Source organism: Megascapheus bottae, chromosome 14, assembly GCF_031878675.1.
Source record: "Megascapheus bottae isolate mThoBot1 chromosome 14, mThoBot2.hap1, whole genome shotgun sequence".
Classification (NCBI taxonomy): domain Eukaryota; kingdom Metazoa; phylum Chordata; class Mammalia; order Rodentia; family Geomyidae; genus Megascapheus; species Megascapheus bottae.
This window is the reverse complement of record NC_143522.1, coordinates 52,439,794-52,456,956: the sequence shown is the minus strand read 5'-3', so window position 1 is coordinate 52,456,956 and position 17,163 is coordinate 52,439,794. Positions and strand designations below refer to the sequence as shown.

General features: G+C 51.6%; 2 protein-coding genes across 4 annotated transcripts in view; both read left to right on the top strand.

Moving 5' to 3' along the window:
• C14H14orf93 (chromosome 14 C14orf93 homolog) overlaps positions 1 to 5,423 on the top strand; it is an 18,782-nt gene extending 13,359 nt beyond the window's left edge. Inside the window, exons 3-6 of the mRNA XM_090345234.1 lie at positions 1,342 to 1,403; positions 1,622 to 1,725; positions 3,880 to 3,992; positions 4,704 to 5,423. Of these exons, the coding sequence (XP_090201360.1) occupies positions 1,342 to 1,403; positions 1,622 to 1,725; positions 3,880 to 3,992; positions 4,704 to 5,123 (699 nt within the window). The 3' untranslated portion in view covers positions 5,124 to 5,423. The remainder of the gene's footprint in view (positions 1 to 1,341; positions 1,404 to 1,621; positions 1,726 to 3,879; positions 3,993 to 4,703) is intronic.
• A 7,091-nt stretch (positions 5,424 to 12,514) lies between these two features.
• Ajuba (ajuba LIM protein) overlaps positions 12,515 to 17,163 on the top strand; it is a 31,609-nt gene continuing 26,960 nt past the window's right edge. For all 3 annotated transcript variants that reach the window (XM_090345231.1, XM_090345230.1, XM_090345232.1), the window contains exons 1-2: positions 12,515 to 13,909; positions 16,991 to 17,092. In XM_090345231.1, the coding sequence (XP_090201357.1) occupies positions 12,874 to 13,909; positions 16,991 to 17,092 (1,138 nt within the window). In that variant the 5' untranslated portion in view covers positions 12,515 to 12,873. The remainder of the gene's footprint in view (positions 13,910 to 16,990; positions 17,093 to 17,163) is intronic.

Below are 17,163 nucleotides of genomic sequence, written 5' to 3'. Positions count from 1 at the left end.
GTGAGTAGGGTGAAGGGTGGGGTGAAGTCTCCTAGTAGGAGTAAAACTAATACTCTAGTCTCATCATCTCTAAGGTTTCTGCTTCACTGTTCCTTCACCCTTAACCTCCAACACTGCCTTCCCCTTTTAGGGTTTGAAATTAAGCAGATCCAAAAGATCTTTTCATTATATGTATCCTTGTACCCGGCTTAGAAAACACAACAGTGGGATTCTATGTTCATACTCTGTGATTTACTGTTAATTTGAAAATAAAGAATTTGCCATGTTTTATTTTTAAAAAAGGGGGGGAGGGCTGTGAGCGTGGCCTAGTGGTAGAGTGCTTGCCTAGCATGCAGGAAGCCCTGGGTTTGATTCTTTGATACCACATACACAGAAAAAGCTGGAAGTGGTACTGTGGCTCAAGTGGTAGAGCACTAGCCTTGAGAAAGCCCAAGGACAGTGCTCAGGCCCAGAGTTCAAGCCTCAGGACTGGGAAAAGAAAGAAAGAAAGAAAGAAAGAAAGAAAGAAAGAAAGAAAGAAAGAAAGAAAGAAAGAAAGAAAGAAAGAAAGAAAGAAAGAAAGAGAGAAAGAAAGGAAGGAAGGAAGGAGGAAAGGGCAGTGGTGGCTCATACCTGTAATCCTAGATATTCAGGAAGCTGAAATTCAGAGCATCCAGGTTGAAAGTCAAAAGCTTAGGCAGAAAAGACTACAGGATTCTGTTTCCCAGATAGTCAGCCCAAGACAGAGCTGGGGAATGTGGCGTAAGTGATAGAGTGCCTGCTGAACAAACAAAGTCCAAGCAAGCACAGACCCTGAGTTCAAACTCTGGTACTGGGCAAGAAAAAGAAAAAGGGGTAAAGGAGGCTTCATTAGAAATACTAACTTGGGCTGTGTGCCAACAGCTCATTCCTGTCATCCTAGCTACTCAGGAGGCTGAGATCCGAGAATCATGGTTCAAAGCCAGCCCAGGCAGGATCATCTGCGAGACTCTGATCTTCAGTTTACCACCAAAAAATGCTACAGCACAGTTGTGGCTTAAGTGGTATAGTGCTCTTCTTGGACAAAAAAGTCTAGGGACTGCACTCAGGCCCTTAGTTCATACCCCAGGACTGCGCGCGCGCACACACACACACACACACACACACACACACACACACACACACACACACACACACACCAAACAAACTTGGCTCTCTGGTTAAGAAAAGGTTTATACAAAAGTGGTACCAAGGCTGTGGAAAGAATTCAGACAGAGAATCCCACAAGAACCATGCCTTTTAATCATAGGCACCAGAGGAGGGTTTTCATTCTGTCCACTCCTGGCTTGATTCTGTTTTTTTGTTTTTTGTTTCCCCTCCTAGAAATTGGTCCACAATGTGCATAACCATATCACCAATGACAAGAGATTCAATGGGTCTGAAAGGTATGGTCTCTTGAGGGAAAAAGGTCACAGGGTACTTTGCTAAGGAGAGGGAAGCAGAGGGGACACCAATACCATATGGAGGCCACAGCCTCCCATTCCCCTGTGCCCCTGGAATCCTGTGTTAGGCCCAGGAATGTAGCACCTGGTTGAGTGCTGGGTGGCTCTGATCATGTGTCTCCTTAAAAGCTGTGTGCCTCATCCACACTCTCCTCTGGCAGTCTCAAGTCCTCCTGGAACATCTCAGTTGTGAAGTTCCTTCTGGAAAAGCTCAAGCAGGAACTGGTCACCAGTCCCCACAATTACACTGATAAGGAGCTGAAAGGTAAGGAAAACTGGGCTCATGGCCACTCCGGCTCTGCTCCCTCCTGTCCCACACCCAGATCAGGGGAGGAACAGAGTGGGGATGATTTAGAAGGAGGTGCTATAGAGTGCATTTGCAGACTTATTTGAAGTTGGGTGTTGGTGGCTCAGTGCCTGCAATCCTAGCTAGTCAGGAGGCTGAGAACTGAGGATCCCAGTTTGAAGTCAGCCTAGGCAGGGAAGTCCATGAGATTCTTATCTCCAAATACCAGCAAAAAGCCAGATGTAGTAGTATGGCTCAAGTGGTAGAGCACAAGCACTGAGTAAAATAAGCCAAGCAAGAGCATGAAGCCCTAAGTTCAAACCCCAGTACTAGCACGCCCCTCCCCTCCCACAAAATATAAAACAAAACAGAAGAAAAAACTTGGGGGCTGGGAATTCGCCTAGTGGTAGAGTGCTTGCCTAGCATGCAGGAAGACTGGGGTTCGATTCCTTGGTACCACATACATAGAAAAAGCCAGAAGTGGTGCTGAGGCTCAAGTGGTAGAGCTCTAGTCTTGAGAAAGCCCCAGGACAGTGCTCAGGCCCTGAGTTCAAGCCCCAGGACTGGCAAAGAAAAGAAAGGAAGAAAGCAAGCAAGCAAGCAAGCAGGGGCCGGGAGTTTGGCCTAGTGGTGGAGTGCTTGCCTAGCATGCAGGAAGACTGGGGTTCGATTCCTCGGTACCACATACGTAGCAAAAAGCCGGAAATGGTGCTGTGACTCAATTGGTAGAGCCCTAGCCTTGAGAAAATCCAGGGACAGTGCTCAGGCCCTGAGTCCAAGCCCAGGACTGGCCAAAAAAAAAAAAAAAAAGCAAGCAAGAAAGAAAAGAAATACCATCATGCATTATGTTTCTGTAGGGCCCATATCTGAGCTCAGAAAGCAGGCCTTCGATGCCTAACTATTATATCCTGGGTTTTCTCCTTATCTTAATTTCTTCTGTTACTTTTAGCCACTGCTAAAATATTATGAAAGCTTCTATTAAAAAATAAAGTGCTTGAAGCCAGGTGCTGGTGGCTCATGCCTGTAATCCTAGGTACTCAGGAGGCTGAGATCTGAAGATCTGGGTTCAAGGCCAGTCCAGGTACAAAAATCCATGAGAGGGGCTGGGAGTTTGGCCTAGTGATTAAAGTGCTTTGCCTAGCATGCACGAAGACCCGGGTTCGATTCCTCGGTACCACAAACAGAAAAAAGCCGGAAGTGGTGCTAAGGCTCAAGTGGTAGAGCTCTAGCCTTGAAAAAGTCCAAGGACAGTGCTCAGGCCCTGAGCTCAAGCCCAGGACTGGCAAAAACAAAACAAACAAAAATTCCATGAGACTCTTATCTCCAATGAATCCCCAGAAAACCGGAAGTGGTACTGTGGTTCAAAGTGGTAGAATACCACCCTTGAGTTGAAGAGTTCTGGGACAGTACCCAGTCGCTGAGTTCAAACCCCACAACCAACCAAAACAAAACAAAATTGGGTGGGGGAAGCTGAATTCTATCTCAAGATTCTGAGATCTGAGGATTACAGCTCAAAGCCAGCCCTGGCAAGGAAGTGCATGAGATTCTTATCTCCAGTTAACTACCAGAAAACCAGAAGTGGAGCTATAGCTCAAAGTGGTTAGAACAGCAGAGCGGTAGCCTTGACAAAAGAGCTGGGGGACAACAACCTGGGTCCTCGGTTCAAGCTCCACAACTGATGAAAAGAAAAAGTGCTTGAAGCTGGGCAAGATGGCTCATGCCTATAATCCCAGCTACTCAAGAAGCTGAAATCCGTTTCAGAGCTAGCTCAGGGAGAGACTCGATCAATCTATGAGATTTGATTAACTAGCAAAAAACAAGGCTAGAGGCATGGCTTAAGTGATAGAACACTAGCTGAATGAGCACAAGGCCCTGAATTCAAACTGCAGTACCAGTAAAAGAAAAAGTATTAATTAATATCTGTTAACAGAATGATAGTAAGGTAGAGCTAATGCTAAACCAGACAGGACTGCAGAGATGATGATGTGTATGCCAAGAGAGTCCACTGCCTCAGTAGTGAGCTATGCCAACCTTCTATTCAAAAGTGTCAGGTCAAAAAAATATTTTTAAGGAAGGTCTGGATCTATAGCTCTAGAGGATTCTGCTGCTTCCTCCCTCCTCTCCTCCTCCCAGGAGCCTGTGTCGCCTATTTCCTTACCAAGAGGCGGGAATATCGCAACTCTCTGAACCCCTTTAAAGGCCTGAAAGAAAAAGAAGAGAAGAAACTTCGAAGTCGCCGGTACCGGGTAGGGGTCTAGGCCTTCCTTTCAAGATGCTAAAGCCAGGTGGTCACCAGTGGCTCATTCCTGTAATTCTAGCTTCTCAGCAGGCTGAGATCTGAGGATCAAGGTTCATATCTAGGGGGTGGGAATGTGGCCTAGTGGTAGAGTGCTCACCTAGCATGTATGAAACCCTGGGTTCGATTCCTCACTACCACATACACAAAAAAGTCTGGAAGTGGTTCTGTGGCTCAAGTGGTAGAATGCTAGCTTTGAGTAAAGGAAGCTCAGGGACAGTGCTCAGGCCCTGAGTTCTAAGCCCCAGGACTGGCAAAAACAAAACAAGGTTCCTATCTACCCAGGGCAGGAAAGTCTATGACTCTTATCTCTAATTAACCACACACATGCACACACAACAAGTGGAAGTGTAGCTCAAGGGGTAGAGCACCAGCCTTAAGCAATAAAGCTAAGGCCCCGAGTTCAAGTCCTAGTATAAGCACACAAGAAGTGCTCAACCCTAAATCCCAATACACTTAATAATGGAGCAAGTGAGAGGTAACAGCATCTGAGACTAGAGATGCTAGGCTGAAAGCAAATAGGCACAGGTGGAGGGCAAGCCAGTTCTGAACTTGGACCTAAGGGCTGGGTTTTACAGTGCCTTCTCTCCCCACTTAAACCCTTGCCCTGAATCTGTAATGTGTTTCTTTTCCTAATCTCTGTTTTGGGATCCCACCTTAGCTGTTTGCCAACCGCTCCAGTATCATGAGGCATTTTGGACCTGAGGACCAGCGCCTGTGGAAGGATGTGACAGAAGAGCTGATGTCAGATGAAGAGGACAGTCTCAACGAGCCGGGTGTCTGGGTGGCCCGCCCGCCTCGGTTCAGGGCCCAGCGCCTCACACAGCTCTGCTACCACCTGGATGCTAACTCTAAGCATGGCACCAAAGCCAACCGTGTGTATGGACCTCCTTCAGACAGACTGCCCTCTGCAGAAGCCCAGCTCCTTCCCCCAGAACTGTATAATCCTCATTTCCAAGAGGAGGAAGAGGAAGGAAGCCATGAGAATGGACCCATCTCCCCATCTTTTGACCAACCCCATAAAACCTGCTGTCCTGACTTGAACTCATTCATCGAAATCAAAGTAGAAAAGGATGAGTGAGGTCTTGGACTAAGAAAAACCGTAGCTTCTGTCACTCCCCACATCCCAGAAAAGTGGGGGGAAAGGGCCCGTGCGCTCCTCAGGATGAGATGTGTCGTCTGCAGACTAAACAAGCAAATCTGCCTCTCAACACAGTCTCTGTTTGAAGCTAGATGCTCTGGTTGGATACCAGAACTCATGGAGGTGGAGGATTCCCCTACTGTGAATGGCAAGCTAGAAAAATGCTTATTCCTAAGCATAAGCAGTGCCTCGGGGGAGCCTGGGGTAAGAAAAGGATGGGTCAAAGAAACATGAGGCCCTTTTGACACAAGTTCCTGTCTCTGAGTTTTCTTTTGGTTGACTCCTTCTCTTCCCACCCCCTTCCCCCTGCCCCCCCCCCCCCCCAGCCATTTCCCCCTGAGCTCAAAGAAGCAGCACTTGTGGTATCTTTTGCTCCCCCTCCACTGCTGGTCTGGCTCTGCAGTGGAAGCAAAGCCAGAGCAGTTCAGGGTAATACTGCCACCTGGTGGTAGTTTCAATCATGAGTTAAGCCAGGGCCCATAGGCTTTATCACTACTTGGGAACTGGGATCTAGGTATCACAGCCAGGGTTTACTGGATTATATAAAGATTTTATTTTACACATTTTACAAGAGGATGAGATTAGCGCTTAAAAGAATTTCCATGTGTCACTGATGGCTTGTCTACTCCTGTGACCAAGCAGAATATAGTTTTGTAGTTATTTCTTAGCTCTGTCAGCCAAGCCATAGTTTGTTCTACACATAAAAACATGTCAAATGGATAAGATATAAAAGGCTTTATAGTTACTCAGTAATACAACAAACATTAAAGCATGTGCCTGTAATTCTAGCACTCAGGTGGCTGGGGCAGGAAGATGAAGTATTGAGATTGGTTTGGGCTATGTCATGAGAAGAAACGAAAAACACCTAGGCACTGGTGGCTCATACCTATAATCCTAGCTACTCAGGTGGCAAAGATCTAAGGATCAAGCAAGGTTCAAAGCCAGCTTGGGCAGAAAAGTATGAAACATTCCTATCTTCAATTAAATAGCAAAGAGCCAGAAGTAGAAATGTGGCTCAAATAGTAGAACATCAGCCTTGAGCAAAAAAAGCCAAGTGAGGCCGGGAGTTAGGCCTAGTGGTAGAGTGCTTTCTTAGCATGCACGAAGACCCGGGTTCAATTCCTCAGTACGACATACATAGAAAAAAGCCATAAGTCAGAAGTGGTGCTGAGGCTCAAGTGGTAGAGCTCTAGCTTTGAGAAAGTCCCAAGGACAGTGCTCAGGTCCTGAGCTCAAGCCCAGGACTGGCAAAAAAAAAAAGCCAGGTGAGAGCTTGAAACCCAGAGTTATGGCCCCAGGACCCAGTACACATGTGCATGAGTACCCTCCCCAAACACTAATTGTTTAAGGTGCTATGGAAAATGCTCTGGATACACTGTTGAAGTGTTTAGATGACCAGGTTTTATTATGCAGTCAGGAAGCCTGTCAACTGAGTCGGCAGTGAAGTAAGCCAGTATTCAGCAGGGGTAGCTAACCTTCTCTTGCAGTCAGACAGGCTTCTCAGAGGCAATGGTGTTTAAACTGATATCTGAAAGCAAAAGATGAAATCAGAAGAAAGGCAGAGGCCAGGAGAGTATCTCAAATGGAACAAGCAAAAATCCAGTGGCTAGAGCGAATACAGACAAGGTTTACTTCATACTAGTTAGGGAAGAGGATAAATAATGCTCAGAATAGTCTATAAAGGTAAACCTTAGCCAGACACTGGGGGCTCATGCCTGTAATCCTAGTTACTTAAGAGGCTGAGATCTGAGGATCACAGTTCAAAGCCAGCCCAGACAGGAAAATCTGTGAGACTCTTAGCTCCAAATTAACCACCAGAAAACCAGAAGTGACACTGTGGTTCAAAGTGGTATAGTTTCTAGCCTTGAGCTGAAGAGCTTAGGGACAGCACCTATGCCCAGAATTCTATTACTGGCAGAAGAAGAAGAAGGAGGAGGAGGAGGAGAAGGAGAAGAAGGAGGAGGAGAAGAAGAAGGAGAAGAAGAGGAGGAGGAGGAGGAGGAGGAGGAGGAGGAGGAGGAGGAGGAGGAGGAGGAGGAAGAAATGATTAAAATAAAACCAAGGGGCCGGGAGTTTGGCCTAGTGGTAGAGTGCTTGCCTAGCATGCACGAAGACCGGGGTTCAATTCCTTGGTACCACATATATAGAAAAAAGCTAGAAGTGGTGCTGAGGCTCAAGTGGTAGAGTTCTAGCCTTGGAAAAGTCCAAGGACTGTGCTCAGGCCCTGAGCTCAAGCCCACGACTGGCAAAAAATAAAGCCAAGCACTGGTGGCTCACACCTGTAATCCTAGCTACTCAGGAGTTGAAAGCTAGCCTGGGTAGGAAAGTCCATAGTCAGTGAGATTCTTATCTCCACTTAACTACCAAAAACAATGCTGTAGTTCAAATGTTAGAGCAAAAGTTGAACAAAAAAGCTCAAGGACAGTGCCCAACCCCTGAGTTCAAGCCCCAAGACCAGCATACAAAATAAACAAGCAATTATAGTGTAGACTATAGCTCAAGAGTGATGAGCAACCATTAAAAGTGTTATGGGGATGGGGGGGAGGGGGATTCCACGTCCCACCAGAGTCCACCACGCAGAGACAGTCTCATATAAAAAGGTGAATTTATTGGGGAAGTCGATGGTGAACTGACCGGCCAGGGACACAGTGCAGACTCGGGAGCTGACACTGTGACCCCGAGCGGCTCTCATGCTGAGGCAAAACCCATGTGGGGGAATCTGGCCGTACGTAGGTGGCCAATGGGATTGCTACATACATAGAGGCACCATAGTCAGCTCCAGCTACACGCAGGTAGCCAATAGGTGTATTATAGCGCAGTGTTTGACTTTACCTGTCACCTTAGTTGGAGTTGGCACATGAATTTGGCTGATCTCCACACAAGCAGCCCCCCACCCCAAACCAAGTGGATATCCCGCCTCATGGAGGTGGGGATAAGATTGCCCATCCCTAGAAGGGCAAAGATGGCTCGGCTGCTTTACCATTGTTGGCCTTCTGCTTTCCACAATGGGGCGGGGAGCTCTTAGTGCATTCAAGATGGCGTCAGTCTTTGCTCCACTTAACAAAAAGGCTGCTTTTTTCATTTGTGCCAGTACCAGGACTTGAACTCAGCGATTTATGGTCCTGCTCATAGCTGGTGCTCTACCTCTTAAGCCATGCCTCCAGCCCAGATTTTTGTTGGTTGTTTGGAGATGAAGTCTCAAAGGCTTTTCTGTGAAGCTTGGCTTTGGCCATGATTCTCCAAATCACAGCCTCTTGAGTAGCTAGGTTTACAGGTATGACCCACCAATGCCAGCTCACTAAAAGGTTTTGAAACAGGAAAGTGAGATGCTTAAGAATCACCTGAGGGCTAGGATTGTGGTCTAGCAGTAGAGTTCTTGCCTAGCATGCGTGAAGCCCTGGGTTCGATTCCTCAGTACCACATACACAGAGAAAGCTGGAAGTGGTACTGTGGCTCAAGTGGTAGAGTGCTAGCCTTGAGAAAGACCAAGGACGGTGCTCAGGCTCTGAGTTCAAGCACCAGGACTGACAAAAAAAAAAAAAAAAAAAAAGAAAGAAAAAAGAATCACTTGATATCAGGACATGGCTTGGAAACAAAGCCTTGACCAAGAAACTCATGCATTGGTTTAAGACATGAGAAATGGTGGCCTGGCCATAAGGAGGCTGGGATTCAAAGGATCTCTGTTCAAGGACAGCTCAGAGAGAAACATACATTAGACTCTAACTCTAAAATAACAAGCAAGGGGCTGGGAAGGTGGCTTAGTGGTAGAGTGTTTTGCCCACCATGCGTAAAGCCCCGGGTTTGATTCCTTACTACCACATAACCAGAAAAATCTGCAAATAATGCTGTGGCTCCAGTGGTCAAGTGCTAGCCTTGAGCAAAAGAAGCTCAGGGACTGTGCCCAGGCCCTGAGTTCAAGCTCTAGAACTGGAAAAAAAAAAGTAAGAAAATGAAAAATAAAATAACAAGCAAAATGCAGGGCTGGATGTGTGGTTCAAGTGGTAGAAAAGTGCCAGCAAAGTGAGTAAGCTGATCAAGCAAACCAAGAAAGTGTGAAGCTCTGAATTTACCCTCTGAAACAATAGCAAACCTATAAACAATGACTGTGGGGGGGGGGGGCCCGCGGGGCGCTAGAGATCAGCCCCGATGGAGCTCCCAGTTCTAGTTCAACTGTGGGTGCCATCCTGAGGTCAGGAACTCTACTACCCACCTCATCTTTACCAATCCCCGCTTCCTGTTATCTCCTGAGGAAAGAGTGGCTTCTCGACTTGTCCTAAGGTGTGTGTGTGTGTGTGTGTGTGTGTGCGCGCACGCGCGTGCTGGTACTCAGAGATTCCACCTTCTGCTTGGCTTTTTGCCCTATCACTTGAGACATACCTCCACTTCCAGCTTCTAGCTAGTTATTTATATTTGACTGCCTGGACTGGCTTTAAACTTGAGTCCTCAGAACGCAGCCTTCTGAGTAATCAGGATTATAGGCATGAGTCACCAGCATCTAATGTAAGTTTACTCTCTTATCGTCAAGACTTCTGAATACTAGACGTTGTACAAATATTTCAGGTGTAAGTAACTGGAAGATGCCATTTGGAGTCAGGGACAGAGAGCCTTGGGTTGATTCACAATACATTCTAGATAAAACATGATAGTTCCCCTGTTCCTTCTGCTTTCAGTCCTCCCATGTAATCCGTAAACTCTGTGATCAGGGTCAAGGAAAAGTTCTAGACTTGACTAGGGAAACAGGTTAATTCTTAGGAGGAGTCCCTGGACACAATGCAGCTTAGGCAAAAAAATCTAATTTCCCCAAAGATTAATCTTCTCTCCCTCCCTCGTTTTTTCCCTCTACTACCTCCTCCTCCTCCTCCTTTTCCTCCTCCTCTCTCTTGTTGGTCCTGGGCCTGGGTGATATCATTGAGGGTTTTGGGTTTTTTTTTTAATTTTTTTATTTTTTTTAACAAATAACTGCTTTTATTTATTAATTTACTTATTTAGCCAGTCCTGGGGCTTAAGCTCAGGGGCTGAGCACTGTCCTTGGATTTTCTCAAGGCTAGAGCTCTACCACTTGAGCCACAGCACCATTTCTGGCTTTTTTCTATGTATGTGGTGCCAAGGAATCGAACCCGGGTCTTTGTGCATGCTAAGCAAGCACTTTAACCACTAGGCCAAACTCCCGGCCCGGTTTTTTTTTTTTTTTTTTTCCAGTCCTGGGGCTTGAATTCGGGATCCAAGCACCATCCTAGCTTGGGCTTTCTCAAGCCTAGAGCTCTACCACTTGAACTACAATACCACTTCCAGCTTTTTCTATGTATTTTCTGTGACTTTGTACATGCTAAGCAAGCACTCTACCACTAGGCCAAACTCCTGGTCCCTCCCCCGACTTTTTTTTTTTTTTTTTTTTGTAGGTCATGGGCTTGAACTCTGGACTTAGGCATGGTCCCTGAATTCTTTAGCTCAAGACTACCACTCTATCCCATGAGCCACAGCCCCACTTCCAGTTTTCTGGTGGTTCATTGGAGATAAGAGTTTCACAGACTTCCGTGCCTGGGCTAGCTTTGAACTGTGATCATCAGATCTCAGCTTGAGTAGCTAGGATTACAGGTGTGAGCCACCGGCACCTAGCGTCCCTGAGCAGTTTTGCTCAAGGCTAGTGATGTAGTACTTGGAGCCACAGCTCCGGTTTTCTGGTGATTGGAAATAAAAATAATCTCAGTCTCACAGACTTTCCTGCCTGGGCTGGCTTTGAACTGCAATCCTCAGATCTCAGCCTCCTCTATAGCTATGATTACAGAGCCACAGGCATCTGACAGCAGTTGCTGCTGTTCCTCCTCTTCTCTTTTCTTCTCTTCTTCCTCCTCCTCCCCCTTCTTGTACATAATAATGCAAAACAAGTTCTCACTAAGGAGCCCAGGCTGACCTCAAACTTGTGATCCTCCTACTACCTCAGGCTTCCTGAATCCCGAGTACTGGGATTAGCCATGCACTTCAACACCTGGCTTTCCTCCTCCATTTCCTAAGGCTATACTACATTATAAAAAGTGTTCAAAAGGTTGGGATGAAAACAACAGGCACGATATGTTTGCCTGTAATTTTTCGTACTCATTTGATCTCCCAATACACAAGTCATTTTTCTTCATGCTACTTCTTCACTCTTGTCCCTGATGTGCTACTTGCGGGACTAAATCAGCCGGTGTTTCGCTTCCGCCAGGATTTCTTCTTTTTCCTTACTCTTGATTCGCCTAGTCTGGTCAACATCGGCCTCTTTTCCGCCTTGGTCATTTTCACGTGGGTCCTTTCCTGTAGCTGCCCTTTCTTTTCTTCCGCTTAAGTGAATATATTCTTTGTCATTCAACCTCCTAACCAACTGGCAAGGGCGGGGGTGTCTGCTCACCCTGCAAACAGGCCTTCTAGCCCCATAGTCCCCTGAAACATAGGCTAAAAATCTTCTTTCCCAACACCAGGGGGTGGGTGTCTGCAGCACTCCTGCTTATTACCCTTAAGGTAGCACTCGTTATCAGCCCTGCTTTTACATACACACCGACTCTTCTTCCCTCCCTCCCCGGCAAGAATCAGTCCCACACCCTTTCCTTACTCCCGACCACAGCATCGACTCGAGGGTGGTAAATCTCCCACCGGCTTCTCCACCACCGATCGGCGGGGCCACAAAGTGGTGCTTTTATTTTTCTTTTCGGTCTGTCCGTCTCTCAAGCTCCCGGGGCCACCTTGTCCTTTCCCTTTGTCTAAGCATCCGTCTCAGCGCCTCCTCCCACACTCGCCCGACCCCGTCCTTCCTCCCCGCTACCTGTCCTCACCTCCGCGCCCTCCCCCCCCCGCCCTCCCGAGCGGTCTTCACCCGGCCTGCCCGCACCTACACACCGCTAACTTCCTCTGTACCTCCTGTACCTCCCTTCCTCCAGTCTTCCCCGCGGCTCTGCCCGCGGCCTCGGCTCTCCGGGGCCAGCCTCTTCCCCCGTCCCTACTCTGGGAACAAAGTCACGGTGTTTGCGCAGAACACGCCTGGCGGAGTCCAGTCCCGGCGCGGCATTCCACGGTACCCCTCCGCGCATTCCAACTGCAAACAAAAAGTCCCCTTCCTCCTCCTCCCCCTGCGCTCGTTCCCCCCGTCCCGGCTCCCGAGCGCGGGCTGAGGTCGCGGCGCTCCGCACTGCCTGGACCCCTCCTACCCCGTCCCGTCGGCGGAACCTGCCCTCCGGGGCAGCACGCCTGGGCGCCGCGCCCTGCGACGCACCGGAGATCCCTGCGCGGACGCCGGGTCGCTCCCGTGCGCACCGCGCTCCGCCCCCCCGGAAAGTAGATCCGGCCGGGCAGACAAAAGTTTGGGAGAGAAGTTCGGTGTGTGCGGAGTGGGAGAGCGCTAGGGGGGCGGGGGCCCGGCTCAGTCGTGCGGTGGGCTGCGTCGACGCGTGAACTGATAAGAGACCTGCGGGGCCAGACAGCCCCGGCTCTGGGCCCTTGCTGACCCACTTGACCCCAGATGCGCGGGGGGACGGAGCCCCTGTCGCTGGGGGATGCTGCGGGATTGCGGGCGCCGGGCACCTGGGCCGCCCGCTGAGCCCCCTGTGCCTCTCCCGTACCCCTGGGGAACGGAGGTCCGGCCGCAGGCAAAAAGCAGCGGCCTCCGGGACGCCGCGGGGTGCCAGGCGGGGAGGGGGCTGCAGGCCCCGGGCCCGCGGGCATGGAGCGGCTAGGGGAGAAAGCCAGTCGCCTGCTGGAGAAGTTAAGACTCTCGGACTCGGGCAGCGCCAAGTTTGGCCGCAGGAAGGGTGAAGCAAGCCGGTCTGGGTCTGATGGAACTCCGGGGCCGAGCAAGGGGCGCTTGAGTGGGCTGGGGGGACCCCGGAAATCAGGGCCCCGAGGAGCCACTGGGGGACCCGGGGATGAGCCCCTGGAGCCGTCTCGGGAGCAAGGCCCCCTGGACCCCGAGCGGAATCCGCGCAGCTCGTTTGAGGCGCAGCGCTACGAAGCCTCCTTTCCTGGGGGGCCGCTGCCCACCCGGGCCTTGCCTCTACCTCAGTCATTGCCTCCCGATTTCCGCCTGGAGACCACGGCGCCGGCCCTGAGCCCCCGCTCCAGCTTCGCCAGTAGCTCGGCCAGCGACGCGAGCAAGCCGTCCAGCCCCCGGGGCAGCTTGCTGCTGGACGGGGCGGGGGCCGGAGGAGCCGCAGGGAGCCGGCCCTGCAGCAACCGCACCAGCGGCATCAGCATGGGCTACGACCAGCGCCACGGGAGCCCCCTGCCCGCCGGCCCGTGCCTGTTCGGCCCGCCCCTGCCCGGGGCTTCGGCGGGCTATTCCCCCGGAGGGGTCCCGTCCGCCTACCCGGAGCTCCGCGCCGCCCTGGACCGACTGTGCGCTCACCGGCCCGCGGGCTTCGGCTGCCAGGAGAGCCGCCACTCGTACCCGCCGGCCCTGGGCAGCCCGGGAGCGCTGGCCGGGGCGGCCGCGGGAGCGGCGGGGCCGCTGGAGCGCCGCGGAGCGCAGCCCGGACGGCACTCAGTGACTGGCTACGCGGATTGCGCCGCGGGCGCCCGTTACCAGGACGAGCTCACCGCCTTGCTGCGCCTGACGGTGGGCACCGGCGGGCGGGAAGCCTGCGCCCGAGGGGAACCTCCGGGGATGGAGCCGTCGGGGGCCGAGGAGCCGCCGGGTCCTTTCGTCCCGGAGGCCTCCCGAGCCCGGATTCGGGAGCCAGAGGCGCGAGAGGACTACTTCGGTGAGTGAGAGACAAGTGGCGAGGGACGGGGAGGGACCGGTCCGCAGGGTCGACTCTCCAGGGCCAAAGAGCTGCCCGAGGGATGGACGGGGGTGGACCCGGAGCGCTTCTCCTTCCCCACGGGCTTTCCACTAGACCGGGGCTCGCCACAGGCAGACCCCCTCGTTATCGGAAGCCTCGGAGCGCCCGGGGTTCTCGCCATCGGAGGCCGTGCCGGGAGGGGCGCCGGCGGTGCGGAGCGCATCCCCCACCTTGCTTCCCCCCCTCCCCGGGCGGCGGCGGTGCCCAGCAGGCCGCGGCGCGCCGCCCGCCCCCCGCAGGAATCCGGGGAATGCGCGGTGGGGGCGGGGCGGGCGGCCGCGTGCGTGCCGACTCCTGCCCGGCGCTCCAGGTGCCCGCGGGCGGGCCCGCCGCGGCCCAGGGGTGGGGTGCGCCCTCGCGAGGCGGGGGGAGCACCCCAGAGCACGCGGGGCCGAGCCCGCCGTCGGGGAAATGGACCCGGGCTCAGCGCCCTGAAATGCAGCGTAGGCACCCGCATGCCGCCCCGCCCCAGTCCTGCTGGCGAGGTGTGCCCGTGGGCAGGGACGCGGAGACCCGAAGGCTGGGCCACTTCCCACCCTCCGGAAGTCAGGCCCGAAGCCGCGACCACGGGACCGCCACCTCCTCTGGATGGATAGCCAGCCCCCCGTGTGACTGCCGGAACTCACCTGGCCTGGAAATCTGGCCGTGACCTGCTTAGAATTCGGGCCCGGAGTAGCCCCTGCCTTCCTGCTGCAGTTCAGGAAGCCTGGTGGCAGCTTCCCTCTCCCACTGAACCGTGTTCAGGAAGTATGGATTCGATGATAAGTCTCAGCGACGGGGGATGGAGGGTCTCAGCCCCTGGCACTACTTCATTCAAAGCAATGCCCGATCTGATTGCGAAGGGAAGGTCAGCCCTCTTGTGAGCCGCTTCAGTTTTCCAAGGGCCTCCCCACGGTTCTTACCACTCGTGTCCTTGCCCTGCGTAAAACCCGTGGCTAGAAATGTGAAGAGGGAGAGGACCGCAAGCCGGGCTGGGATGGTTGGGAAGACGTTTAGAGGTAACAGGGCTGCATAGTTCAACAACACTCATTCTTTTCTCCTACTCTGTGGGGAAAGCCCGGAACAGATGATGCTAAGTCACTTTGATCAAGGGAAACAGAGTGACAGGGCTCATTTAGCAGTTTCCTTTTGAAGCCCAGGAGGAGTCGCTGGGAAATAAGTCTCCCTTGGCTAAACCATCAGAGCCAAAAGGAAGAAAGGAACTCAGAGAACGTGGAATGAAATGGCAGGAAGTGGCAGGAAGAGCCTAGGTGTGGGTAGACTGGGAGAGAGGAGGGGAGGCCGACGTGCCTGAGCAGTTTCCTCTTGTCTTCCCAGAATGGCTCTGATAGGATTCCTGGTGAGGCACTGCTGGACAGATCTGTCCCTTGTGGCCAGACACCCTTTTGAATCCACAGGTGGGGCCTCTTGTCCCTAGGTGACAAAGCCCCTAGAATCTCCTTGGGCTCCCGTCATACTCTGAATGTGGCCTCTTACTGCTGCCCCTAGTAGGGGCCCTCTTCCTTGGCTTCAGCCTTGCCCAGCTGCCAGAGGGTGGGAGCAGAACAGGCCTGGGCTCATCAGTTGCTGCAGCTGCTGCACCAGCTCCCAAGCCCCTGGGCAAAGACTGGGATGGGCCCCAACAGGCAGGGAGTGTGGCAGTGTGCCGAGGGGGAGAGGTGGGGCAGACTCGTTGGGATCTGCTCCCCAAAGACAGGCCCTAGCCCTCACTCATGGGCCTGGAATTGGGGAGTGGAGGGAAGGAAGAACACACCCAGGAAAAGCTGGTGCCAGAGCCAGGTGTATGCAACATAGTAGAGGATGGAGGGGGAGGGCTTCTGAACTCAGTGTCTCTCCTGGGCCAGGTGGCAGGGAGACATGAAAGCATTTGCCACTCTTTTCCTATACTTAGGAACACAACTACGGAAGCTTCTCTTCATCCTTGGAAGCATCCAGTAGTGGGAAACCATTCTATACCTGTGCAGCAGCTTAATTTACAGAAGGGAAATCTGAAAAGTCCCCTGATCCTATCCTGCTTTTCTAGAAAGTTTTTTTCCTCCTTTTTTCTTGGTACTAGGATTTGAACACAAGGCCCTTGGGTTCTACTGGCACTCTACCATTTGAACCATGCCCACAACCTTGCTTTCTTACTTTATTTTGGAGATGGACCTTTTTTGCTCAGAATTGGCTGCAACCATAATCCTCTGTGTTTCGGCCTCCTGAATAGTTAGGATTCTAGGCATGAGCCACCTGCCCAACTACTAGAAAGTTTTTTAAAAAGTGGGCTTTGTGCCAGTGCTCCCAGCCATTCGTGCCACATTTGCCTGTTTTTTTTTCCTCAATGAAACTCGGACATTTGACTTTCTCCATACTCCACCCCCCACCCCACACGTGGGCACATGCACACGCGTGCACACACACGTACATATAGATGCTCCCCACAAATAGCTAAGTGGTGGTGGCTCATTCCTCTAATTCTAACTACTCATGTTACTCATGTGGCTGAGATCTGAGGATCAAGGTTTGAAGCCAGTCCTCACAGAAAAGTCCATGAGATGAGACGTTTCTTTTTTTGAGGGGGGGGTAACATGTAGAGGGGTTATAGTTACATTTGTCAGGTAGTGGGTCCATTGCTTTTCAAACCTTGATACCCCTTCTCATGTTTTGGAGATGAGACTCTTGCCTCCAACAAGCAGAAGTAGAGTTATAGCACAGAGCCCCAGCTCTGAACAGAAAAATCAAAGGAGAGAATATAAGGCCCAGTTCAAACCCCTGTCTTGGTCATGTTCACACACACACACACACACACACACACACACACACACACACACACACACACACACAGAGTATTTAATGAAGTAAACAAATAAAAATTTTCCTGGTCAACCTACTGCATCCCATTTTGGTTGACTTCTTTTCTCAGGAAGGAACACATGAAAGCGAATCCTGTAAAGCTTGGGGGTGGGTCCTAGATTTGAGCTGAGGAGTCGAGTGAGACTCTGACAGAATTCTTTCCCTTAGGTACCTGTATCAAGTGCAACAAAGGCATCTATGGGCAGAGCAATGCCTGCCAGGCCCTGGACAGCCTCTACCACACCCAGTGCTTTGTTTGCTGCTCCTGTGGTAAGTGCCAGCCCTCTAGCATTCCCCCCCTCCACACACACACACTCATACACACTCCTGAGGGCAGTGTG